At 48.5% G+C, this 24,640-nt stretch overlaps 1 protein-coding gene across 4 annotated transcripts in view; it reads left to right on the top strand.

Annotated features, from left to right (window-relative positions):
• The window catches only part of ATP11C (ATPase phospholipid transporting 11C), a 59,015-nt gene that overhangs the window by 20,099 nt on the left and 14,276 nt on the right, over positions 1–24,640 (top strand). For 2 of the 4 annotated variants that reach the window (XM_054214411.1, XM_054214412.1), the window contains exons 4-25: positions 3,844–3,924; positions 4,228–4,303; positions 4,929–5,038; positions 5,640–5,768; positions 8,171–8,274; positions 8,887–8,937; positions 9,870–9,934; positions 10,473–10,554; positions 10,930–11,080; positions 11,834–12,031; positions 12,893–13,054; positions 13,254–13,411; positions 14,142–14,213; positions 15,276–15,349; positions 16,049–16,152; positions 16,741–16,922; positions 17,445–17,708; positions 18,066–18,240; positions 19,826–19,928; positions 21,094–21,239; positions 21,645–21,704; positions 22,742–22,869. In XM_054214411.1, the coding sequence (XP_054070386.1) occupies positions 3,844–3,924; positions 4,228–4,303; positions 4,929–5,038; positions 5,640–5,768; positions 8,171–8,274; positions 8,887–8,937; positions 9,870–9,934; positions 10,473–10,554; positions 10,930–11,080; positions 11,834–12,031; positions 12,893–13,054; positions 13,254–13,411; positions 14,142–14,213; positions 15,276–15,349; positions 16,049–16,152; positions 16,741–16,922; positions 17,445–17,708; positions 18,066–18,240; positions 19,826–19,928; positions 21,094–21,239; positions 21,645–21,704; positions 22,742–22,869 (2,675 nt within the window). The remainder of the gene's footprint in view (positions 1–3,843; positions 3,925–4,227; positions 4,304–4,928; positions 5,039–5,639; positions 5,769–8,170; positions 8,275–8,886; positions 8,938–9,869; positions 9,935–10,472; positions 10,555–10,929; positions 11,081–11,833; positions 12,032–12,892; positions 13,055–13,253; positions 13,412–14,141; positions 14,214–15,275; positions 15,350–16,048; positions 16,153–16,740; positions 16,923–17,444; positions 17,709–18,065; positions 18,241–19,825; positions 19,929–21,093; positions 21,240–21,644; positions 21,705–22,741; positions 22,870–24,640) is intronic. The other 2 variants (XM_054214414.1, XM_054214413.1) reach the window with 1 other exon arrangement.

The raw sequence follows: 24,640 nt of genomic DNA on the forward strand, positions 1-24,640 counted from the left end.
TAGGCATCAAAAACTCTACCCCAGCAAATTAAATGGCACCGTGCAGCTACTGCAAACAGCCTGCTTTTAGGTGACTTCTCCGGGGTTTTGGTGGTTCAGGTCTGGGGTATCACTCCGTTCTGGGCTGCGTGTTCAAAAGACCAGTGACTGAAATGTTTTATCCTTAGAGAAAAGAGTTACGGTTTATAGCGATTTCAGTGGCAGCCGTAGAAACAGGGGATCCCAAGATGACGGCGGAGGACGGCTCCTCCTGGCAGTGCTACGTGAAAGGCCAGTTTGCCCTGGCAGCAGCTGGCTCCCCTCCATCACTGATTTTGCTGGCGTTGCTCTGCTTTGTCAGAGTGAATTTGTAATTTGCCTTTAACCCAAGCGATGCCCTGGAGTCGGGATGTCCTTTTTGTGTAGTTGGCCGTTTAGCGACGCGGTATTACATTTTTATCTCTCAGCCCTCTGGCCATGAAGAACGTGGGATATTCTTGATTATACTTACAAAACCTGTTGCGATTTATCTGCTTACCCATTTTAGGCACCAGGGGTATGCTGGTGAGAGAAGAGCCTTGCTCTTCCTCCTTGTTTTTATTCTGTGATTACCTCTAAAATAAGGCAGCAACCCTCATGTTCTATTAGGGGAAAAACAAACTCAAATGAAAAAAACCCAACCTGACAGCACTACTCCACTTGCTGCCCTGTAGAGTAACCGCCTGCCCCTGGGCGCTTGTTGTTCTGGAGATGTCGCTTGCCTGAAAAAAGCACTCAGGGCCACTCCGTTCATTTAAAATAGCCAGGGTTATACCTTGATAAATGGCATTGATAGCTTAAATGTTGGTGCTTATCTTTAAACTACATTAAATTAATAGAGTTACACTACGTGCTGCATTAGGAGCCAAGTACTGTGGTGTTGGGGAATTGCGTGGTGCATCTGCTCTACCTGCTGCTGAAACCCTTTATCAAACATCTGTTATTCTGCGACTCCAAATTCAGGTTGTGTTTTATAGAGAAGAGGAGAAGGTACATGCATTAAACATAAAACACCTATTAGAGCACTGACAGGAGCTATTTCTTTGGCTTGTCTATTGCAATGCTCAAAGGAAACTGTGAGTAAACCCCTGGTGGAAAGGGCTGGCCTGGAGTGAGTTTGTCCTGGGAGGACAAACATATTGTCCCACTATGTTTGCAGACAGACTGAGCTGACAGCAGTAAGCTAATTTAGGAGGCGCCAGGAATGAAAGATGTCCCTTTTCATTGATGGAGGTGACTTCTGGACTGTGGTCTTCAGTCCCCCAAACAATGAGTTAGGAAGAAGCTATTAAGTAGCAGGAGGATTTTGTCACTTTTAAGTGGATCCAAATTAAGCTGTTGAAGTCCTAAAATAGCTCAAAAATAGCTTCAAAGGAGTCTGCCTTTGATGTTCTGGCTCGTTACTCGTGTCCCCCTCGGCTTTCCACCAGCTGCCAAGGGGAAGAGCAGCATCCAGCCACGGGATGCGCAGGGAGCACCATCTCCAAATACACAAACGAGTTATTCTGGGGACTTCATCAAATATTTGTGTTCATACATCTGTAATAGAGCATTTGTCTGGACAGAAATCGTATCATCTCTTTAAACAAATACGTACAGCTGCATCTTGTCCAGTGCAGAAAACTCCCGCTGGGCAGCAGGAGGTCCTTTCCCTTGCTCTTCTCAGCTAAAAGCCAAATTTCTTCTTGTATTCCCGAGATCTGCCCAGTTTTTGCGAGATAACTTTTGGCTGACTGGCCTTAAATGTCAACGATGCCACCCCAGTGAGTGGCTGTCACACATGTGGTATGTGATGGGTCTGTGTGACACTTGGCACCATCCTTGCTCGAGGTTGTTCCTCCAAAGTCCGGTTTCTACTGGACTTTCTGTCTGTAAATATTTTACACCCATTATGAGTGAGCCAGGGCTTTGTGTTCCTGGAAATATTTACTGTGTTTATCTTGGTTTACCCTCGTGTTAATTAACTCATACGCCACTTACCTGGCTGCTTCTTGCAGCGCTATCTTCAATATCTTCCTCTTTGATGTCTTCTGGCTCTTCTCTCTTTCGGCTCAATTGTGGAGGGTAAAATTGCAGTATGTGGCATTTCATAGTTAAAAGTTTCCACCCAGCTGATAAGAGCAGTCCTGTCCTTAACGCAGCTTTTTATGGGCAGCCTAAAACAATAAATATACAGATGCTGCTGTCTGCAAGCGTGCCAAACAAGCGGAGGGAGACAAAGTCCCTTTGTGGGGACACAAAGCCTTTCTGCTGAGCTTCCCCATCCCTGTCGTCACAGCCCTCACCATCTGCCTCTCATGCTCCCATCCTCTCTGGGGACAAAGGGAAAAATGGCCAGTTTTGCATGTCCTGGTTTGGCAGGTGGGGCAAGGATGCAGCGTGTCCTCCTCTTACGTTATTCCCTTCCAGTTATGAATGTGTTCTGCTGTTCTTCCCCTATGGGCCGAGTCATGACCTGTTGGAGCAGGTTCTGAACCTCTTGGGGGGGGTCCAGAGGAGGCCATGAAGATGATCCGAGGGCTGGAGCCACTCTGTTGTGAGGACAGGCTGAGAGAGTTGGGGGTGTTCAGCCTGGAGAAGAGAAGGCTCCAGGGAGACCTTATAGCGACCTTCTAGTAACTGAAGGGGCCTACAAGAAAGCTGGAGAGGGACTTTTTACAAGGGCAGGTAGTGACAGGACGAGGGGTAACGGCTTCAAACTGGAAGAGGGGAGATTTAGATGAGATCTGAGGAAGAAATTCTTTGCTGTGAGGGTGGTGAGCCCCTGGCCCAGGTTGCCCAGAGAAGCTGTGGCTGCCCCATCCCTGGAGGGGTTCAAGGCCAGGCTGGACGGGGCTTGGAGCAACCTGGTCTGGTGGGAGGTGTCCCTGCCCAGGGCAGGGGGTGAGACTGTATGATCTTCAAGGTCCCTTCCAGCTCTAACCGTTTTACAATACAGTCAGAAGAAACAGTGGTTTCCCACAGCCCAGAGGTTTAATTAAGGATGAAGGGGCTCAGTCTTTGCTGTGGCGCTGGTACAAGGCGCAGCGTGAACACCACCCTGAGCTCAGGAAGGATCCATCTGTCCACCCCAAGGCCCTCCTGCGGTCACCGTGCTTAAATCGTGCTCTTTACTCCAAATTTCAGAGCTTAACGGCAAAATATGGATTTCCGTTTTGCTTAAATATTCATGTTCTGTTCTGCTATATATTTCCGAAGTAATTTGGGCTGATGCATGTTATTTTTAACCTCTGAGCGTCAGTGGTTCAAGATGACTGGTGGTGTCCTCCCTCTCATAACCAGTTGTGTTTTAGGGGTCAGATGTGCCCCATCTTCACTGCCAAAGAGGTGAAAAGGCCCTCCTGTGGCTCAGTGAGAAATGAGGGTGGCTTTCACTTCATGCATTGCTGCTGCCTCTGCTCCATCTCCTTCTCTGCCTTGGTCCTCTCCAGCACATCCTGTGGTGGGAACAGGCTTGTTGGCATCTGCTCTTTGAGTAGGTGCGTTTATGTCGCCCATCCCCAGCAGCCCACTCATCCAGGCTTTTGTTTCCCACCAGAGCAAGGTCAAATGTAGGTTTGAAGCTACTTCTAATAGGGTCTTCCCACCTGAGGACATCCCGTGATGTTCAGGAAGCAGGTATTGTAGTCTTCTTGAGATGGAGGGGAGTACTCCTGGGGACTGTGCCTGTCCTTCTCGTGTGCCCCATCCTTCTCTCCCTCCTCTGCTGGGCTGTGACTTACCCCCACTGGCATGAGCTGCCTTTTTCCCCCATTATCAGAGTTTTTGTTTCTTCTGCTGCCTGAAAACCAGTTGTCAGCAGTAGGTTTTTTTTCCTCTCTGCAGGTGATAGTGGACACCCCGACCAGCCCGGTGACCAGCGGCCTCCCACTCTTCTTTGTCATCACGGTCACAGCTATCAAACAGGTACAAGCGTCAATGTGGGGAGAGGGAAATGGGTTTTGGGACATGTGGTAGAGAAAATGATGAGCATGTATTTGAATAGACTCAGAAGTTACCAGAATGGGTTGGTAGGTTTGGTGAACCCATCTCAGAAGGTCAGATATTGTACTAGTGCTTTTTGACAGAGGCACGTTGAGTGTGGTTATTGGTGTCTCATGTTTTGGCAACGGGAACCATCTCTAGATGTACCGTTGTAAGCAAGTCGTGAGGGTCAGTAAAGGTTACCACCGTAGTCTGGCTTGACTTGAATTTTTCTTCTCTTTTTAGAAATGCTCTCCGAGTCTTTGCAGGACGCAGCGATGTGCTCCAAATATAGCCCCTGCTCTGCTTCCGTGTTGGGAAAAGGGAAGGACATGTTCTGTTCAATCACTCAGTCCCAAAAATACGTAGTCCGCATCTTCTCATGGTGTTAAAAGCCCCTTTTCCTCCCGTTGTACGCACACGTGCCACTTAAAATTCCCTCTATAGAAGGATTGAATAATAAAAGAAGTTGCTTCTGCAGGGGCCAGAAAGGGAGAGCTGGAGTCAAACCCATCTGCTTCAAATCTGAATGCTTTATTCTTTCAGTGAGGACTGAAGAGGAAGAGTCTTGTCCTGCGTTACCATAGGAAAGAGTCGCAGGGTGCTAAGTGTATTATTCATTTTATCAGCCTCTTCTCGCCAACACGGAGAATAATAGAAACACGTTACAGTAATTTAGCTGCTGGTGGCATGCACTGCATATGGATTATTTTTGTGTGTAATTTTAGTTTGTTCTGAATCTGTCAAATATGCATATGAAGTTTTTTTAAAAGAAATTGATGCCGTCTGAACTACTCTGATGGTTTGTCAGGCATGGAGGAGGTCTGAGGACTGCTTAATTTACTCATTTTTTTTTAATCTCTCCCTCTCTCTCCGTCCCCACTTATCCTCTTCCATTAGTTTACTTGCTTTGTTAACGAGTTTGCGTTGCCTGCATTTGTGTGCCTAGGGCTACGAGGACTGGCTGAGGCACAGAGCTGACAACGAAGTGAACAAGAGCAATGTCTTCATTGTCGAAAATGCAAAGCAAGTGCGGAAAGAGAGTGAAAAAATCAAGGTAACCGTTACCAGAGAGCTCGGGTTATCCTTGAAGCTGATGGGAACACGGCGGGGTGCGTGGGGAGGGTGGGAGGAGGGATGTGTGGGGTTCGAGCTGCCCCAGCGTGCTCGCTTTCAGGAGTGATGCTCCGAGAGCCGTTCCCTGTTAAGGAGTGAAGCTGCCTTTGTTTGATGGCTTTTGAAAAGCTGTCTTGCAAAAGCTGTACCCGGGCTGACAAGTGACAGATCTGTCAGCGTTTTGCGCTTCTCTGGGACAGGCAGTCCTCTTCTATTTCCAACTCTCCCAAGGACACCAGGAAAGTACACTAGCTTTGACGTTAATTTATCACCCCGCACTTCAGGCGAGTGCAGAGTCTTTTGCTCCGTTGAAATTTAGCAGAGAAATAAATACTGACTGTGCCACATGGGTGATCCGAGTTGATGCTGGGCTGGATCGACCCATGGGGCTGGGGAGTGATGCTGGGGGACCCAGGCATCTCCTGAACCCCTGTTTCCCTTTCAGCTGAGGTCATTTCTCTTAGGCTTTGAGACACGCGAAATCTGTGACCATCTAACAACCACTGAGAGGGCTTTTCCTGTAAGACTGTCCTTTCTTCCAGGTTGGAGACATAGTAGAAGTGAAAGCAGACGAGACCTTCCCCTGTGACTTGATATTTTTGGCCTCGAGCAGCGTTGATGGGACCTGTTACGTCACTACAGCGAGTCTCGATGGCGAGTCCAATTTCAAGGTGACAGGGATGGATGGGGCAGCATTGGGATGCTGGGGTGCCCAGAGCTGCCGCTGAAGCTGGCGCTTGCCTTGGATCAGGGGGGAGATGTTTAACCAGAGGATGCTCCTGGATGCTCCCACAGAGCCCATCCCTGTGGCCCTTCCCTCCATCTGCTCACAGTGCGTTGGCACTGAACCCCCCCCGGGGATTGTTTGTTATCAGTTTTTCCTCCAACAGCCGTTTCTGCTGGCATGGCCCCAAGTCGTATTGATACTTATCGGTAGGGCTTTGCTGCCTTATTGCCCGCCATGGTGGTGGTGCTTCCCTGCTCCTCCTGAGCCCTGGAGCATCCCTAAAGCCGTGCCTGCAGCTCCCTTCCCACTCCCTGCCAATGCCTCTCCTACTTAACTGAGCTTTTCCAGGGAGCTCGGGGACTTTTTGAGGCAGTCTGTCTAGATTCGTTTGGGGGAATTTTTCACCAGCGTGAGAAAAACAGCACTTCTGGGTTGTTTTTCTTTTCCTCTCTTCTTTCCCTGAACCAAGCAGTGAAATTTAATACTCAGGATGAATCTACTCTTTGGGTTATTTTCTTCCTTTATTCATCCCCCCTCTCCTCTAAACTAGGGAAAGAAGCAGCAACAACAACAAAAAAACTTACATGCAGCAGAAGACGTGAAAATTTGGTTGCACTTCTGGTTGATGAGTATTTATACAGATATTAGCGACTGCAGTAGTAAGAGTGGAAGACACTTTGAGATTGTATAATTCACTCCGACACACTCTGCAGTCAGTGGGAATACCATTGGTGATCTGATAGGTATTATATGGGTGGCTGTGACTCGTCTCTTCATGGGCAGCTGTTAATCGGTACTGGAAATCTTGTATAGGAGCTGGTGCACTGTACTGGTCCCATTAACGGAGAGGAGCGGAGCTTTGAGAAGCGGCTTGAGGCTAAAAATAGATAACCATATTAAATAGGCAATTGCTTATTTGTGTCAGGTGTATTATATGCATGAGCTCGCACAGCTTTTGCACAGCCTTGGCTCCTACTAACTTTTGAGCCTGTAAAGGGAGTGCTGAGTTTCTATATCGGGCGCTGTGGTGGCTTTTTTCCTAGTTCGTGGGTTCCTGTAGGTGACTGGGAGCTGTCTCCTGGTTCTTGATGAGATGAAGACGAGTTTGAAGGGGAAGGAAAGAATAGAAAAGCAAGTGCCGTTTGGGGAAATAGGTCTGACATTGGGAACGCCAGGGCTTGCTGCAAAACGGGGGTGAGGGAAGCACACTCGGGTACGCAGAAAACCTCATTTGCAGCGATATCTGCTGCCTACCTGCTGGGGATTCTTCTGGTACTTGGGGCACGTCAGGTCAAGGTGTGGGGAAGATGCCTGGTTACATGAAACTGGAGCAGAACCACAAAAGAGTTTTTGTCAGGGCTCTGGCTTCGAAGCGTGAATCTTCAGTCACACATTGTCTAAAAGAACATGTGTTTTCTAAATAATGCTGGGGATGTAAAGATCATGGAATTGATTAGGAGGCGGCTTTGAAGTATCACTCGGTAATTGCACCGTGTCCATGGTGACAAGGGTTGGGTTTGATCCTGGGCGCTGCAAGGAAGGGTTTGAGTTGTGTTTCACAAAGGCTGTGATTTGTACCAGAGGCGTCTGTGTGTTTGTGTGTCTGCTTTCAATAGGAAAGGCCAGGCTGGCTACCCAAACCGCATGAAGGTGGGTATTTATAATGTCATGACTACAGCATGTGTAACATAACGCATCCCAGGATGCGCAAGGAGGGGAAGGCAAACGTAAGGAGCGGAGGAAGCTTTTTAATGAATTTGTTTATGAAGATGGATTAAGGCAGCCTGCCGTGCAGCCCCGCCGTGACTTGGAGCTCTGAGTAGCTCCTATAAATAGAGCCTGGAAGGCAGCAAGCGCATCCTTCGTGGGCTTTCCAGTTAATTGTGAGAGATGAACCTTCGCAGCAGCAGCTGCTAAAAATAGCTTGGAGCCTGCCAGTGCTCTGCCTGATCCCTGGGTGCTGGGGCTGGCTTCTAATTACCTTCAGCAGCTGGCAGGCGAGTGGTCCCCAGGAGTCCCTTCACGCCAGGGGGACCTGCAGCATCCCCCCCTGCCACGCCAACCAGGGCAGCAGCGAGACCCTGGGGGAAAACCAAAGATGCTCTTCTTCTGGTTCACCTCCTGCCAAACAGATACCCAGCAGCTCCTTCCCGCTACAGCTTCTCTTAAGCTTATTGACTCCAAGAGAGATGCTTCAGCTGTTTTGTGGGAGTGCGGCGAGGACTCGGGCAAGCTGCCGGTGCTGCCTGCCGAGCCTTTGCGTGGGGGGTATTTTAAATAAGGGGGTGAAACACAGGCTGTGGCGCTGGGGGCTGGTAGTGACGCAGCTTCTGCTTCTCTCCCCAGACTCACTACGCAGTGCGGGATACCACCGTGCTCTGTACGGACGAAGCCATCGACGCCCTCACTGCCACCATCGAGTGTGAACAGCCACAGCCTGACCTCTACAAGTGAGTCTCCCCCTCCTGCCCCACTCTTGCCCATCCTTCTCCCCCTTCTGCCCCCACCCTGCTCCCATACTGCCCATCCTTCTCCCCCTTCTGCCCCCACCCTGCTCCCATACTGCCCATCCTGCCCCACTCCTAGCCCCTTCTTGTCTATCCTGCTCCCCTTCTGCCCCCATCCTGGCTCCCTCTCTTGCCCATCCTTCTCCCTGCTTCTGCCCTTGCTTCTGTCCCCATCCTGCCTGGTGTCATCTCCCCACAGACACCTGGGCACCACTGGCTAGGGGACCTAACAAGCTTTAGATCAGCAAAGCGAAGGGTGTTTTCATCAGAGACCCAAAGGTTTCTGGAGGCAGTGATAAGCCTCTTCCATAGGCAAAGTCGACACTGTGCTATTTCAGGGCTCGGTTTCTTTGGAGCAAAACCTCCCCAGTGCCACACTTGTCATGGTGTAAGGAGGTTTTTTGTGTCAGCTCACCTGTAGTCATGGTCAGTGTGCTGCCTCTTAGGCCATTCTCCCTCCCAAGTGAAATGCACTGTAAATGACTTTTTAAAATATGTCTGTAGTAGCTCTTTATAACATGTTTGTAATATGAGTTTCTCGTATTTTTACTGCAGGTTTGTTGGAAGAATTATCATCTACAGAAGCAACCAAGAGCCTGTAGCCAGGTTGGTCATGCAGCCATCTCACAGGCCCTCCTCAAAGAGGTTGGGCATCTACATCTGATTTCAAGGATCAGAACTCCTGCTACCATCATTCAGCTTCAGACTGGAAGAGGGGAGATTTAGATGAGATAACGGGAAGAAATTCTTTGCTGTGAGGGTGGTGAGCCCCTGGCCCAGGTTGCCCAGAGAAGCTGTGGCTGCCCCATCCCTGGAGGGGTTCAAGGCCAGGCTGGACGGGGCTTGGAGCAACCTGGTCTGGTGGGAGGTGTCCCTGCCCAGGACAGGGGTGGGACCGGGTGATCTTTAAGGTCCCTTCTAACCCAAACCATTCTATGATCGTTAGGGAACAGTTATTTTTCTGTAACCGTTCCAAATATTTCATTCGTAAGGGAGGCCCGCAGTTAACCTCTCCACTCGCTCCCTTCTGCCATCCTGTGGTTCGTTTGAGCCCCTCCTGGGGAAGCTGAGCAGCACCGAGCGGTGCTGTGCTGGACCCTAGAAGCAGCAGAGGGTCACAGGTTGGCATTTCGGGGAGAAGTAAAAACACAAAACTGGAGCAAAATAAGCCATTGGCTTTGATGGTGCCATTGATCGACTGCTGGAACAGACAGATTTTCAATGCTTTTAAAATCAGGTTTTTATATAAGTACTAGAACATATGAGATCTGAACATTTTGCACTTATTCCTCAAAAGCTTTACTGATAATCCCCCATTAAATTTGGCACTTTGAGCACCAAAAATAGTCTGCATGAGATGAAATGGAAATATAAGTATGTAAAGAGAAAAACAAACTCAAGAATACCCGATTTAATGTACAAATGAAGTAATCAGATTTTAAGAACATCTGTTTAGTTTTATAATCTATCTCTGGTCTAAATTATAAAGCAGCTTAAATGTTCTTTGAGTGGTGTAATGGTCTAACTTTTATGTTTAGGTCTTTGGGTCCTGAAAACCTGTTGCTGAAGGGTGCTACCCTGAAAAATACCAAGAAGATTTATGGTGAACAGTTTTTATTATTATTAATTAAATAGTTCTGAGAAATGATGACACATGTAGGTGCTCATCACTAAATCTAGAGGGGGGAAAATACTTCTCTACAGCTGGTCTGCCTGGGCTCTGCAGTTGCTTTCGGTATGCGGGCTGGTGGAAAAGTTGAGAGGGTGATATTAGGAGATGTTGGTTATAGCTGGCTGTGCAGGTTTGTGTTAACACAGCTCGGGAAGCTTTTCTTTTCTGCCTGAGACGCGAAGTGTGGGGAGTTGTTCCCAAATCCTTTGCTGAAAGCGCATGGTAGGAGCACAGCCCCAGCCGCTAGTGATGGAGGGTGGCAGGAGTTACAGAAGACTGAGGTTTTCCAAGATATATGCAATTACATTACTTAGCAGCCTTGGAGGTTTCTGTAGTTGGGTAATTAATGCCTCTTTCTTCAACTGGGATTCCAATTTCGTATAAACACCGATGCCCCTCCTGGCTAAGTGCAGACTGGGTCCCTCCTGGGCTGCCAGTCCCTGCTGAGCCCTGCTTTAATATCCCGCAGGAGTTGCGGTCTATACCGGAATGGAAACGAAAATGGCTTTGAACTACCAAGGGAAATCTCAGAAACGGTCTGCTGTAGAAAAGTGAGTATTTATAGTCGGCAAAAATCAGTAAAGGCTGTTGGGTGGTTTTAGTTTTTTTCGTGGGTGATTTGTACAGAAATAATCACTTAATCTGCTGCCTTTTGTTTCAGGTGCTCTCTGATTACGTAGAAAATCTGTATGTTTGATTATGCATGCGTTTCAAGAAGTTGCATCATTTAGTAGCTTTTTTTTTTTACTTAAAAACAAAATTAAGAAATGCTGAAATATATGAGCTGACCCTGAATATCAGCACTGTCAAAAGCACTTGTTCTGTAATTCCCTTCTTAAAAGTAAGGAAGTCTTGTTCCTGCTCATTTGCACACTTCTCTGTCTAAAAATAGTTGCCAGAATTTAAAAAAGAAACCTGTTTTTCAGATCTATCAACGCTTTCTTGATAGTGTATTTGTGCATCCTCTTGAGCAAGGCTACTGTGTGCACGACGCTGAAATACGTCTGGCAGAGCAATCCGTTTAACGACGAGCCTTGGTACAATGAAAAGACTAAAAAAGAGAGGGAGACGTTCAAGGTAAGTGGATTTGTGTTTCAGCGCCTCCTCCAGCTTTATTTATTCGAAGGGTTTTACTTAATCTGCGTGTCTGCTGCCAGCCCTGGGAGTCCTCTTTGCTGGCTGGAAGTGCTGTTGTTTCCTTCGGGCTCTCCCGCTCTTTGCGTTTCTTTCCCTCCTCTCGGGAGCATCAGTAAGTGCTGTATATCATAGAAACGCAGCAGCTGATTTAACCCAGATCCTTATCTGAACTCGAGCTATCTTTCGGGTTTGAGTAGGTAAACTTAAATTGAGGTCACGTCAAGCGGCTTCTTAAACTCACCAAGACGCAGGCAGTGAAGCCTGCAAGAGCGAGTGTGTAGAAATCTATTTGATGGGTTATTGAGTCAGACTTACAGGGACTGTCCCCACATCAGTCCTACCCGTGTCATAGCTTCGCTGGTCTCAAGCCACTTGCTCCTTGTTTCTGGTTACTTGAGATGAGACTGAGCCTGGAGCAGTATGTTCTTAAGAGGGATATACTCGAATAAAACATCGCTTTGGTCATTCTGAAGCGGTAAGGTGTACTTTTGTACATCTGCAGAAGACAGATTTTCTGCATCAAATGAAAATGGAATTTGGCCTTGTATCTTAGCTGTATTCATTTTCAGGTTGTTTTTTTTTTTTTCTATTTAACCTTAGAAAAAAGCTGTCTCAAACCCCAGAAGCATAAACTGCCCCTGAGTTACGCCTGATAGGCAGAGACTGCATCATCTTCTCCCCTTTCCATTGTAGGTCTTGCGGATGTTCACGGACTTCTTGTCATTTATGGTCCTCTTCAATTTCATTATCCCAGTCTCCATGTACGTTACAGTAGAGATGCAGAAGTTCTTGGGCTCCTTCTTCATCTCTTGGGACAAGGAGATGTACGACGAGGAAATAAAAGAGGGGGCATTGGTGAATACCTCGGATCTGAACGAAGAGCTTGGGCAGGTCAGGAGATGCTCTGTTTGCATCTGCTTGGATGAAAATGCGGATGAAAAATGTCCTCCCTGGTAGGAACCCTTGTTGTGGCAGTCCCTCGTGGTCCCCTCAGGGCAGAGCTCCAGCCGGTTTGGTGGCACTTTCCATTTAATGTGATTGTACTCACTCTGCGAAACGGATAAGGATATAAATAGTGCATGAAAGATCAGGAATTGGGTCATGCCAATTGTTTCCATATTGGGGAATATCAGGCGCAGTGCTCAGTGTGTCAGGGTGGTTTGCTTTCACTGCTTCAATTAAAAATTAAAAACCCTCTGTCTCCTCGAGGATTAACGAAAATGCCTGCCCAGTCATCTCTCTGTTGGGGCAATGAGGCAGCTCTGGCTTCCCTTTCTCATCGGCGCAGGGAGAGACTGAGTTGGGGGGATGCCTAGTGCCTCCTGCTTTTTATTTTGCTTTTTTAAAAATAAAATTAAAATATTTGGAGTAGCGATTACTTGATTCAAATACAGCACCAAGAGGAAAATCCCCCAAAGGAGGCAGCAGAGCTGCGGCAGCAGCTACGTAAGTGCTAAGAGCTATAGCAAAGGGGCCAATAAAGAGGATGAGGGGAAAATGAAGAGCCTGGAAATAAATTTTTTTAAGTCTTTGGGAGCTGCCACCTGCGCAACAGGCTGGAAAACAAAGGAGCTGCTCTGAGGAGTAAAACTACACAGTGGTGTAACTCCCGTGGGGCACCTGTGTCTTTTGGGGGGTCCAGGTTGGCACAGTAACATTGGCATGGATGCACTAAAATGCCCCGGGGTGTTTGGTTTTTGGGTGGGCTCCATCCCCGGTGCCTGGGGGTGCAGCCTGCCTGCTTGCTTCTAGGTGGAGTACGTCTTCACGGACAAAACCGGGACGCTGACCGAGAACAGCATGGAGTTCATTGAGTGCTGCATAGACGGGCACAAGTACAAAGACTGCATTTCGGAGGTGGATGGCTTCTCTCAGACCGACGGGCCTCTAAAATATTATGGCAAAGCAGAAAAGGTAAGAAATCTGCACTTTGACTTAGGGTTTGCGGGCAGCTCCTGGCTGGGTAAATACAGCAGAAGCTGGGGGGGAGGGGTGTGGGGTTTTTTGGTTTAAAATATGTGTATGCAAGAATCACAACCAAGCGCTGGGAGGTGGGCTTGGTGCTCAGCATGAAGCTAGTAATTATTAATTAAGCTCTCTCACTCCTGCCTAGAGCCGCGAGGAGCTGTTCCTGCGAGCCCTCTGCCTGTGCCACACCGTCCAGATCAAGGAGGCAGACCAGGTGGATGGGCTGATAGGACATCCAGGACACAAATACACCTATATCTCCTCTTCCCCAGACGAAATTGCTTTGGTGAAAGGCGCAGAAAAGTAAGACTGTTGAAGATGTTGGGGTTTTAATTCCCTCTCTCCGGTGGGAGGGAGGTGAGGGTTATCTGGAGGCGATAGACCCCTTTCCTTGGCCAAGGCTGTAGCTCCCTCTGGGAAGCACGTTGTGATACCAACGCTGGGGACCTGCAGAGCTGGGTTTAAATGAGTTCTCTGTAAAAGGGATGCTCTGCAAAATGTCTTCCCTGAGCAGCTTCTTGGGAATGATAGGGTGTGGGTTATTTTTATCAAACCCATATTTGAATCTTGCCAAGGGTGTTCAAGGCCAGGCTGGATGGGGCTTTGAGCAACCTCGTCCAGTGGGAGGTGCCCTGCCCAGGGCAGGGGGTTGGAACTAGATGATCTTTAAGATCCCCTCCAACCTCTCCATTCTATGATTCTGTGCTATTGCCAGCCCCTGGGTTTTAGACGGAGGCTGTTGCAGCTGTGTATATTTGCTCACAGCTTGTAAATCTGCCGGGGACCGTGGTAGAGAGGCTCTGGGCATCTGTGCACTGTGGTCCTGAGCTCTCCAGGTCACGGGAGCGGTGCCAAAACATCATAGCAGGCTCTGTGTGGAGCCAGCAAACATCCAGCCGAGCTTTTTAGCTGGGGCTCGCTAACTTCTTTGCTCTCCTCTGCAGTACGGGAGGTGAAACGAGAAAGTTGTTAATGTATAATATGTGCCAATGGGTTTTTTTCAATGTTGTTCTGTCCTTTTGTTTATTGACAGGTATGGTTTCACTTTTCTAGGACTTGAAAACGATTTCATGAAAATACGAAACCAAAAGAATGAAACGGAAATGTAAGTGCGGCAGGGGGCTGCCAAGGACCGGGGCTGCTGGTACCGCACCGCCTCCCACCCGGCTTCAGCGGGTTTGGTCAACCTGGCAAGGTCCAAGCCACTCCACCAGGGCTGTCAGACCGTGCTGACCTACCCCAAAACTCCTGTCCTTCTTACAAAGTGCAGCACAGCAAGGTGCAGGCTGGAAGGCTTGCTTGCAAACATCTGCTGGAGGTTTTAGTGATGTCTAAATTCAGGTCCCTTAAGCGCCTGCAGTCCCTTGCGTGTATCCTTCATCCGTGCCCGGCTGTGCAGGTGGCTCCCGGGATTTGTGGGGTGACTCTTGACCCTTAGGGACAGTGGCTGAGCCTCCCAGCAGCACACTAAGCCTCAACTGCATGATGTGAATCGCACAACTGCACTGTGGATGCCCCATCCCTGGAGGTATCCAAGGCCAGGCTGGATGGGGCTTTGAGCAACCTGGTTTAGTGGGAGGTGTCCCTGCCCAGGGCAGGAGGGTGGAAGAAGATGATCTTTAAGGTTCCTTTCACCCTAAACCATTCTATGGTCCTATATGGCTCCCTTCCCCATAACTTTTTTCCCTTCCTGAGCTAAAAATTAGATTTTACCCTGTGCTCACAGCTCAGGGGACATCTGAGAATCACTGACCTAATCCCAGCACTCCCCAAGAACTTGCTTTCACAAGTGTCACTTCTGTACTCCCCTGATGGGGAAACTTCTTATTTCAATGCTGGAGCCGACGTTGCTGCCTGCGGAGCTGCTGCCGGCCCGGGGGCTCGGTGGGCAGTGAGGGATGGAGCCCAGCGGCAGGAGATCACCCAAAACTTTGCTGCCTGGCGGGTGCTCTCAGGCCTGCACCTACACCCTCATGCGCAAAGCAGCACTGGAGTTTTGTCGTCTTTTACCCTGTCTTTTTGTGCAGTAGAAAGTACACTGCCCACTGGGTGCTGCCACTTGTAGGGTGTATTGATTTCTGCAAGTCGTCGTTAGTGATTTTCTGTCTTAGAGTTATTTTTCTTTTACTGAGTCTAAGTGTCTTTATTTTTTTTAATTTCTTTTAAGGTACCAGCTTCTCCATGTGTTGAACTTTGATCCTGTCCGTCGCCGTATGAGCGTCATTGTGAGAACCACCACGGGTACAGTTAAAATGCATTTCTGGACTTCCATACATGTGTGCACACGTGCACAAATATAAAACACATCCTCTTTATTCCTGTAACCCGAAGAGGCTAAGCTGTTGCGTTTTCTAAGCTGGTCTAATTAAATTATGTTCTGGTTCTGGTTGGGATAGAGTTAATTTTCTCCCTAGCAGCTGTTGGGGACCAGCAGCAGATAAGGGGAGGGGACAGGGATGGGGACAGTGACCCAGGGAGAGCTCCCTGCTTGCCTTGCTCCAGGTGGGAGGTGCAAGTACAAGGAGGGGGGAGATGTGAGACCTTCCCCTGAGCAGGATGGGTTTTCATGGGGACATCATGCAAAAATTCAGAGATCGCCATCCTTCCCAAATGGCAGTCTTGTAAGGTATGGGATACCGGCTTTACCCTCCCTGAGAAGGTTGCCAAGGCTTTTAAATAGGAAAAAATAAACTGCTTTGGCCCGCCTGTGGCAGAAAGCTTGCTTGGAGGCAGGTAGCAACACCTGATATCCCAGATCGGGGTCAAACAAGGTTTTGCAGAGATTATTGTGAAGCCACTTTTGGTAGGCAGCTGGGCTTCTAGCAGTTCCTTCTCTAGTCCTGCCATATTTCCTCCCTCAGCACCATTTGCTGGCTGTTGAGCCTGTTAAGTCTTTCTCCAGCTTGTGAATGCTATAAACTATTTATAATTTGCTTTTAGGGAAGTTGCTTCTCTTCTGTAAAGGAGCAGACTCCTCTATTTTTCCAAGGGTGCAGCAAGAAGAGATCCAACAAACGAAAGTCCACGTGGACCGCAACGCGATGGTGAGCACGCGGCTGGAATTTGGCTGGCTCCTGGGGTCAGGAAAGCCTGATTCCAAAAACAGGGATGTGGCCTTGCTCTGGAGGGAAGTGTTGAAAATCTGAGTGTCGCTTCACATTGTTTGGAAGCCAGGCTTCTTTCCTTTTCTGTTTCTTTGGCTTCCACCTTTGTTGGACTTTTGATATACTTTATATGGCCTCCATCGCAGTTGTGTCGGAGCATCTCCCAAGCAGGTTAAAAATAAAAATAACAATGGCAGGCTGTTTTCTCCGGTGGGAGAAGTGCCTGGTCCCAGTCATGGGGACGTGCTGGATGCACGCTCTTGGCTCTGCTCCTCCTCTTAGTTTCTCTTGCCATATTACATGCACGTAATAAGCACAACCACGGCTACTCTGATGGGAAGAAATTACTGTATAAACACAGAGAAATGGGGCTTTTTGACTTGAGCCAACAGATTGTCATTGCTGTCAGGGTCAGCAAGCACTGATGGTAGAGAAAAGCACTAACCCTAAAGTAAGCAGCTGCAGAAAATCTGCTTTTTTTTTTTTTAAGCACCTGTCCACTTTATTTTCTCTCCCTCTCCCTACCAGGATGGCTACCGAACGCTCTGCGTGGCCTTCAAAGAGCTAACTCAAAAGGAGTACGACAAAATTGACAGGCAACTTAACGAGGCGAAGATGGCTCTGCAGGACAGGGAGGAAAAGATGGCGAAGGTTTTTGAAGACACAGAAGCAGACATGCACTTGATTGGGGCTACAGCCGTAGAAGACAGGTAAAGAGGTGACCACAACCTCTGCGTCGCGGTGGCGCTTGAGCGGCCAGGCAGATGCTGCGAGTGTCCAGGGCAATTAATTACTCGGTGGCACAACCCATTCCACGCTGCCCTAGTTGCTAAAATTGGTTGCTGTAGTAGGAATTAGGATTTCTTAATGAAACTACAGCGTTTCGTGCGCTTCTAGAAAGTGAATTAAGCACGCAGTGTTAATTTGCACATCAAAACAAATTCAGTTTCACAGGCGGTTATAGTAACTGCATGTGTAAATTGAACTCTTATTCTTGACTCTCTTAGGTCTCACAGTATAAAGCAGTGATTTTTTTATGATTTTTTTTGTCTGCGCATAAAAATTTGGGATTGCTGACTTCTAATCCTTACTCCTGTAGCAGTGGTCTCTCTCCAGCATGGGGAAAATCAATTAATTTCTCTCAGGTTGGTATTTCCTACCTGCAAAATAAGGATATTTATGGATTAACTGTGGGCTAGCCTGAGGAATGCTGTTTTTCCTTCTGCTCGTAGGCTGCAGGAGCAGTCGGCAGAGACGATTGAAGCCCTGCACGCTGCCGGCATGAAGGTTTGGGTGCTGACGGGCGACAAGATGGAAACAGCCAAATCCACCTGCTACGCCTGCAGGCTCTTCCAGACCAGCACCGAGTTGCTGGAGCTGACGGCCAAAACAGTGGGTGAGAGTGAAAGAAAGGAGGATCGGCTCCATGAGCTGCTGATGGAGTACCATAAAAGACTCATTCAGGATGTTCCCAAAAACCGGGGAGGCCTGAAGAGGTAAGTGAGCCAGAGGAGCCAGCCCGTGGATGCTTCGTGGGTGCAAAGTTGATAGAGGCATAAATAGGACCATGTTGTGGCCCTGGGGACTGGCTACTTGCGGGCACCGGTGCTGGCTCGTTTGCTTTTCTTGTCATCTCTAGTATTAGTTGGTTTTGAACTTAATTACACTGTTCCCTTAGCGAAGGGCGCATGTTAAATCCAAGCTTTTTAAGATTGCTAAGCCTTCCCCTAAAAGGGATGGGAAGAAGATTAATACAAAAGCAATTTCTTTTCCACTAGGATGATAGGAGTGGCTAGATCGAGTTCTTCAATGCTGATTTTTTTATTTCAAACCTGTTCCTCGTTACGTTGCAGAAGCTGGATGCTGAGTCAAGAATATGGCCTGATTATAGACGGCTCCACGCTGTCGCTGATACTCAACCCTTCTCAGGATTCCAGTTCTAGTAACTACAAAAACATATTTCTACAAATCTGCTTGAAGTGCACTGCAGTCCTCTGCTGCCGCATGGCTCCTTTGCAGAAAGCACAGGTATTTAATCTACTTTTTAACCACCTGGAGCACATCATTAGGTGATGTGATGCACTTTTAATCCATTGGCTGGGATTTGACCTGATAGTCTTCATCAGCTGGGGCTTCTCCAGGCTGTGTGCAAGCCTTATCTGAGCTTCAGAGTGTGATGGAAACACACCAACCTTTCAAATCTTATAGAATCATAGAATGGTTCGGGTTGGAAGGGACCTTAAAGACCATCTCCAGTGCCACCCCCTGCCCTGGGCAGGGACACCTCCCACCAGACCAGGTTGCTCCAAGCCCCATCCAGCCTGGCCTTGAACCCCTCCAGGGATGGGGCAGCCACAGCTTCTCTGGGCAACCTGGGCCAGGGGCTTACCACCCTCACAGCAAAGAATTTCTTCCTCAGATCTCATCTAAATCGCCCCTCTTCCAGTTTAAAACTGTCCCCCCTCGTCTTTATGGCTCTCCCCTCCCTGATCCGGAGTCCCTTCCCAGCTTTCCTGGAGCCCCTTTAGGGACTGGAAGGGGCTGTAAAGTCTCCCCAGAGCCTTCTCTTCTCCAGGCTGCACCCCCCCAACTCTCTCAGCCTGTCCTCACAGCAGAGGGGCTCCAGCCCTCGCAGCATCTCCGTGGTCTCCTCTGGCCCCGCTCCAACAGGTCCATGTCCTTCTTGTGCTGAGGACTCCAGAGCTGGATGCAGTACTCTGGTGAGACCCCACCTGGAGCAGAGGGGTAGAATTCCCCACCTTGCCCTGCTGGCCATACTTCTTTCGATGCAGCCCAGGACACTGTTGGCTTTCTGGGCTGTGAGCGCACATTGCTGGCTCATGTTGAGCTTCTCATCCATCAACACCCCCAAGTCCTTCTCCTCAGGGCTGTTCTCCATCCATTCTCCACCCACATTGCCATGACCCAGGTGCAGGACCTTGCACTTGGCCTAGTTGAACTTCATGAGGTTTGCACGGGCCCACCTCTCCAGCCTGTCCGGGTCCCTCTGGATGGCATCCCTTCCCTCCAGTGTGTCGACCACGCCACAAAGCTTGGTGTCATCGGCAAACTTACTGAGGGTGTGCTCGACCCCAATCTTGAATGTAAAACCTTTGTTTAAATCTGCTCACAGGAAGCCACAAGCCCAAGCCAATTAGAAATAAACAAAAAAAACCCCTGTTTGTCCTTTTTTTTTCCTTTCCAAATTTGTCAGGTGGAGCCCGTGCCTTCCCCAGCCCAGCTGACGGTACCCCAGCCCGAGCAGTGGGGTGTTTCTGCCCCTCTTCCAGGGAGGGTCTCCTGCCCCCCAAACGCCCCAGAGGTCCTAGGGATGGGAGATGGGCCTCTGCCAGAAGGGAAGGGTGGGATGATGCTGCCCTGGATTTGTTTTCAAATACTGTCCTTCAGCCCTGTGCAGCTGGGTCTTGGCTTTTGCTCTCGTTGGTGACTGCGAAGGAAATAACAAGGGGTTTTATTAATCTGAGCTCTACAGGCGTTATTTTGCTGCTGTAGAAGCCCAGGAACTCTTGCAAGTGGGGCAGTGGGGAGGTCTCTGGAGGCTTTAAAACTGAATTTTTTGTTTCTTATCCTTTTTTTTTTTTAAATCTCGTAGATTGTGCGCATGGTGAAGAACACAAAAGGGAGCCCGATAACTCTCTCCATAGGGGATGGCGCAAATGACGTTAGTATGATTTTGGAAGCACACGTTGGAATTGGTAAGACCCCAGTAACAGCCATCTTCACCTCAGACCCGTCTGCCCTCTCTGGGGCTCGCTGTTGAGGCACAGTCAGTATTTCTGATGGCCCATGGCTAAACTGATCCCACTGAAAATCATGGAAAATCTGCTGTTGCTTTCTCTGGAGCCAGGGTTTGACTCTGGATAAGTGCTTGAGATCCTCATATATTGCTCACCTTTGATAGCACTGCTCTCTTTATCAGTGATAAACTTCAGGTGGTGCTCAAAAACTCTGTGTCCAAATTCAAGGTGATAAAAATTGGTTGCTGATCAGGAAAAATAAAAAGGGCACAAGTAGCAAAATGATGGGTGGATGACTGGCAGTTGTTGCAAAGGCAGTGCAATGAAAATATTGGACTTTATTAGGGCTAAGTGGTTACAGCTGCTGGTAACGCTGGGGACCCACATGTGTTTCCTGAGGGCTGATGCTCGGTTGTGTTGTCTGCCCTGTCTGTGTGATTGACATCAGGCTAGAAGCCATCCTCCTTTCTGCAGTTTGGTGTCAGAGATATGGGAAATACTGGGGATTTTTGTAATACCGCTAAAGGAGAGGAAGGGCAGCCTCTTTCTTTGGGGCTGTTGGAAATGCCGCAGTGCCCTCTAATGAATGGAGTCCTGGAGCACTTCGTTTGGATGCGGTTTTTGAGTGGACAAAACTGTCTTTCTCAAGCTCTGCTCCGCAGGGATGTCTCGGGAGGCTGAGCGTCCCCAGTGAAATAACTGGGAGATATGGGCAAGTCTGCAGGGAAACCAATTCCTTGTCTTTTATTGGGTTTGCTCACATACTCTTCCCCACACTCCCTTACATAGGAACTCAGACAGCAACCTAAATACAGCTTAAAAAAATTCCAGAGACAGCTCTGACTGTTGTGGAGCCAGAACCACACTGAGTCCTGCGGCACATTAGTGTTTTGCTCTCCTGGGGCACTTGAGAGAGAAATATGGCCTTTGTCATGGCTTGAGACACCACGAGATGTGAACAAACCCAGTGGGTAGCATTGGTCCAGATTCCGGTCCCTTAGGGATTAACCCCCTTCCCTAGCATCGGTCCAATTTCCAGTCCCATAGGGATGAACCCCTTCCCTAGCATCAGTCCCATTCCGGTCCCATAGGGGTTAACCCCTCACCACGCTTCTGTCCCTAGGTATAAAAGGCAAAGAAGGACGTCAGGCTTCCAGAAACAGCGACTATGCTGTGCCAAAGTTTAAACATCTAAGAAAATTGCTACTAGCACATGGGCATTTATATTATGTGAGAATAGCACACCTTGTACAGTATTTCTTCTATAAGGTAAGGATGCGTGTGCAGCTTATTTCTTTCTTTATACTCTGGGTTTCTTTGACAATAGCAAAAAATAGTAAATGGGGGAAAAAAAAAAGTCTATGATATTTTGCAACTCCGTTTTCCTTCCCTAGATCAGGCTGTGTCTCTGCCACGTGCCTGTCAATTGAAAACAGTACTTGCAGGGCAACGTCAGCATGACTTTTCTTCCAGTGCCTTCTGCAGATATTAATTGGATTAGTTCTGTTCTTGGTAGAAAACAGTGCCCTAACTCATAGGGCATAGTGTAACATCAGTGTAACATCAGATAGTGTAATATCAGACACCAATGTCTGATAACAGGGAAAAATTATTTGGATTTAGATAGAGAAGTCACGCGCTTCCCTGCTAATTGTTTGTCTTTCGTTTCCCTAGAACCTTTGCTTCATTTTACCGCAGTTTTTATACCAGTTCTTCTGTGGATTCTCACAGCAGGTAACTTCCAGTAACGTGTCTATAAAGCTGGGATAAAAAAGGAAGAGGCACAATGAGGCTTCTGAGCAGAGACTTGGCCTTTGGTGTCCTGTCCCTTCCTCACCTCCCTTCAGAGGACAGTTGGAACTGACTTTGTTGCTCACTATCTATCTGGAGTATAATATTTTTCGGACCCATAACTGAAAAGAAAGAACTCTGCTTGCTTTTCTTTCCCATCCACCACCCAGGCACACAGATGGACCCCCTCCTAAAACAACAGGAGAGGGGTTTTAGCTGGTTTATCAGCACCTGATTTTTACCCTTTCTCCTCTTGAGAGGAAAAGTTCTCAAAGGCTTCTTGATCTTTTCTCCTCTGCTGTATTTCCCTGCTTTAAAGGTGTCTCTTAAAAGGAAGAACAGTTTGTTCTTTTTTGACAACCTTTAAAAAAAGCTGCGTGAGGAGTGTCATCAGAGCCTTGCTTAGTCCCTGTGAGTGGCAGAAGGACAGATCTGTGTGGTGGGTGGGCTCCTGTGCTTGGAGACAAGAGCTTTGGCTTTTGTGTCACCTTATTGTGTCTATTTGGGCTCAAAAGTAATGGTGAGGAAGAGTAAATGGTAGGAGATAATTCTATGTGAACCACTTTTTTTTTTAAAAAAAAAAAAGCCACTGCCATAGTTCCTGTAAAACATCTAGTCTTTAGAGAGCCACAGGAGACATCAAGTGTATTAATAGAAACCGCAGCACAAGAGCAGCTACAGAAAAGCTGTGATAAGGGCTGTTTAAGCACGTTTTTCTGGAGAACAAGCTGGAGATGAGACCAGCCAGTTACCAGCCATCCCGGCAGGGGGTGTGGGGTCCCTGCAGGTGCCTTGTCCCCCCCAGCATCACACGGAGCATCACCCCTATCAAACAAAACTGTCCTGTGTGCCTGTGACAAAGGGATGGATCTGTAGTGTCTGTACGGAGGCAAGGGCTGGAAAATTCTAATTGCTTTGCGGGGAGACTTTTAATGCAGGATTTCTGTCTCATTTTACCCCTTCTTCCTTTCTTTTTTAAGCCTCTGTACGATGCTGCTTATCTTACCATGTACAACATCTGCTTCACGTCGCTCCCCATCCTGGCGTACAGCCTCCTGGAGCAGCACATCACCATCGACACGCTGACTGCCGATCCTCAGCTCTACATGTGAGTACCAGTGGCCTGGGCACCACTTGGTTATCCATGGTTTAAGTCCTGTTGGTGCAGGGTGGTAAGCGGGTGGTCCCTGTCCCGTGTCGGTGATGGGGTCACCATGAAAAGGCTGTTTCTGTCCCTCCTGGCTCTGCTGCTGCTGCCTTAGAGAGAAGCAGCCTCCTGTTTACTGCCTATTTCTACTTATTTATGCTCTATAACAGTGTCTGGTCTAGCAAATGGCACTTGCTGGGTCTATATTAAAAAAAAAACAACAAACAAATACACTGTAGGTGGAATTCTTCATCTGTAAGAAAAATCAAGCTGTGCCTGTGGCTGGACCGTTGGTTCCCGTTAGCTTTGAGCCAGGCGCATGATAGAGTATGTGATGGGTGGAGGGGAAATACAGCTTTTGGGAGAAAGAAAGATCCATTCCTTTCCAGAACGGCAAATGTTCCTGAAGCCCAGAGCAGACAGGTAGTTTCTCAGCTGGTCTAAATGGGTATCCTCCCCCAGGCTTCCCCTCCATGGGCCCAGTCCCCATATCGGGGACCTCTGCTCTTCGATCCCCGTGCTGAGAGTTTTTTGCCACGTTGCCCAGGGAAAGGATAGTTTGAGGAGACTGTCTCTCCTGGTGCTTTCTCTCCTTCCTTGGCTGCAACAGGGCAAGGCTCCAACCTCCCACAGAAACCGAGATGCTCCCCATCTTCCCCCCACCACCTTTACAGCCCTTCAGCAAGGACTAAGGAAGATGCTTTTTTTGGGGAAGCCCCTCTTCATCCATTGCTGTTGCTGATTCCTGTGCCTGGCAGTAAGCTCAGCACTGAGCTCAGCCCTGGGGAGAAGACACCAGGTCTGGCCAGTGCTCTTACAAGCCCTGTCATTGTTGTATGATGCTCCTCAGCCATGGAGGAGCCGTGTGTGGCAAAGCTGTGCTCGAGCCAAGAGGGGACAGCACAGGGAATTAGCAGATACCTAAAGATATTACATGAAAGTTGCTTTAGGTATGGGAAAATCAATAGGATGCCACAAGGGCTGTAAGGGCGAGGAAGGAGGTATTGGGTGCTTCTGAAATAATTGCTCAGATCCATGATGGATTAGAATCATAGAATGCATTGGGTTGGAAGGGACCTCTAAAGGTCATCTAGTCCAACCCCCCTGCAGTAAGCAGGGACATCTTCAACTAGATCAGGTTGCTCAGAACCTCATCAAGCCTGGCCTTGAATGTCTCCAAGGATGGGGCCACCTCTCTGGGCAGCGTGTTCCAGCATCTCACCACCCTCAGTGTAAAGAACTTCTTCTAATGTCTCATCTAAACCCACCCTGCTCTAGTTTAAAACCATTGCCCCTCATCCTATCGCTACATGCCCTTGCCAACAGCCCCTCCCCAGCTTCCCTGTAGGTCCCCTTTAGGGACTGGAAGGAGCTCTAAGGTCTCCCCAGAGCCTTCTCTTCTCCAGGCTGAACCCCCCCAACTCTCTCAGCCTGTCCTCACAGCAGAGGGGCTCCAGCCCTCGGATCATCTTCATGGCCTCCTCTGGCCCTCCTCTAACAGGTCCATGTCCTTCTGTGTCCTTAGACCCCTGTGTTCCTCCACTCGCGTGGCAAAATGCCACTGCATGTATTTTTAAATAAATTGGTAATTGAATATGTTGTGGCGTGGCCCGCTGACAGGCAGCCCCCGTGCATTCGGCTGGCGGGCTGTCTGATCTCTGGGGTCCGGCCATTGAGGGAAAACAGATGAGTTGTGCGTGCGGAGAGCGTCGGTTTGAATATTCATGACGGC

The sequence above is a fragment of the Rissa tridactyla genome, chromosome 9 (assembly GCF_028500815.1).
Source record: "Rissa tridactyla isolate bRisTri1 chromosome 9, bRisTri1.patW.cur.20221130, whole genome shotgun sequence".
In the NCBI taxonomy this organism is placed as follows: domain Eukaryota; kingdom Metazoa; phylum Chordata; class Aves; order Charadriiformes; family Laridae; genus Rissa; species Rissa tridactyla.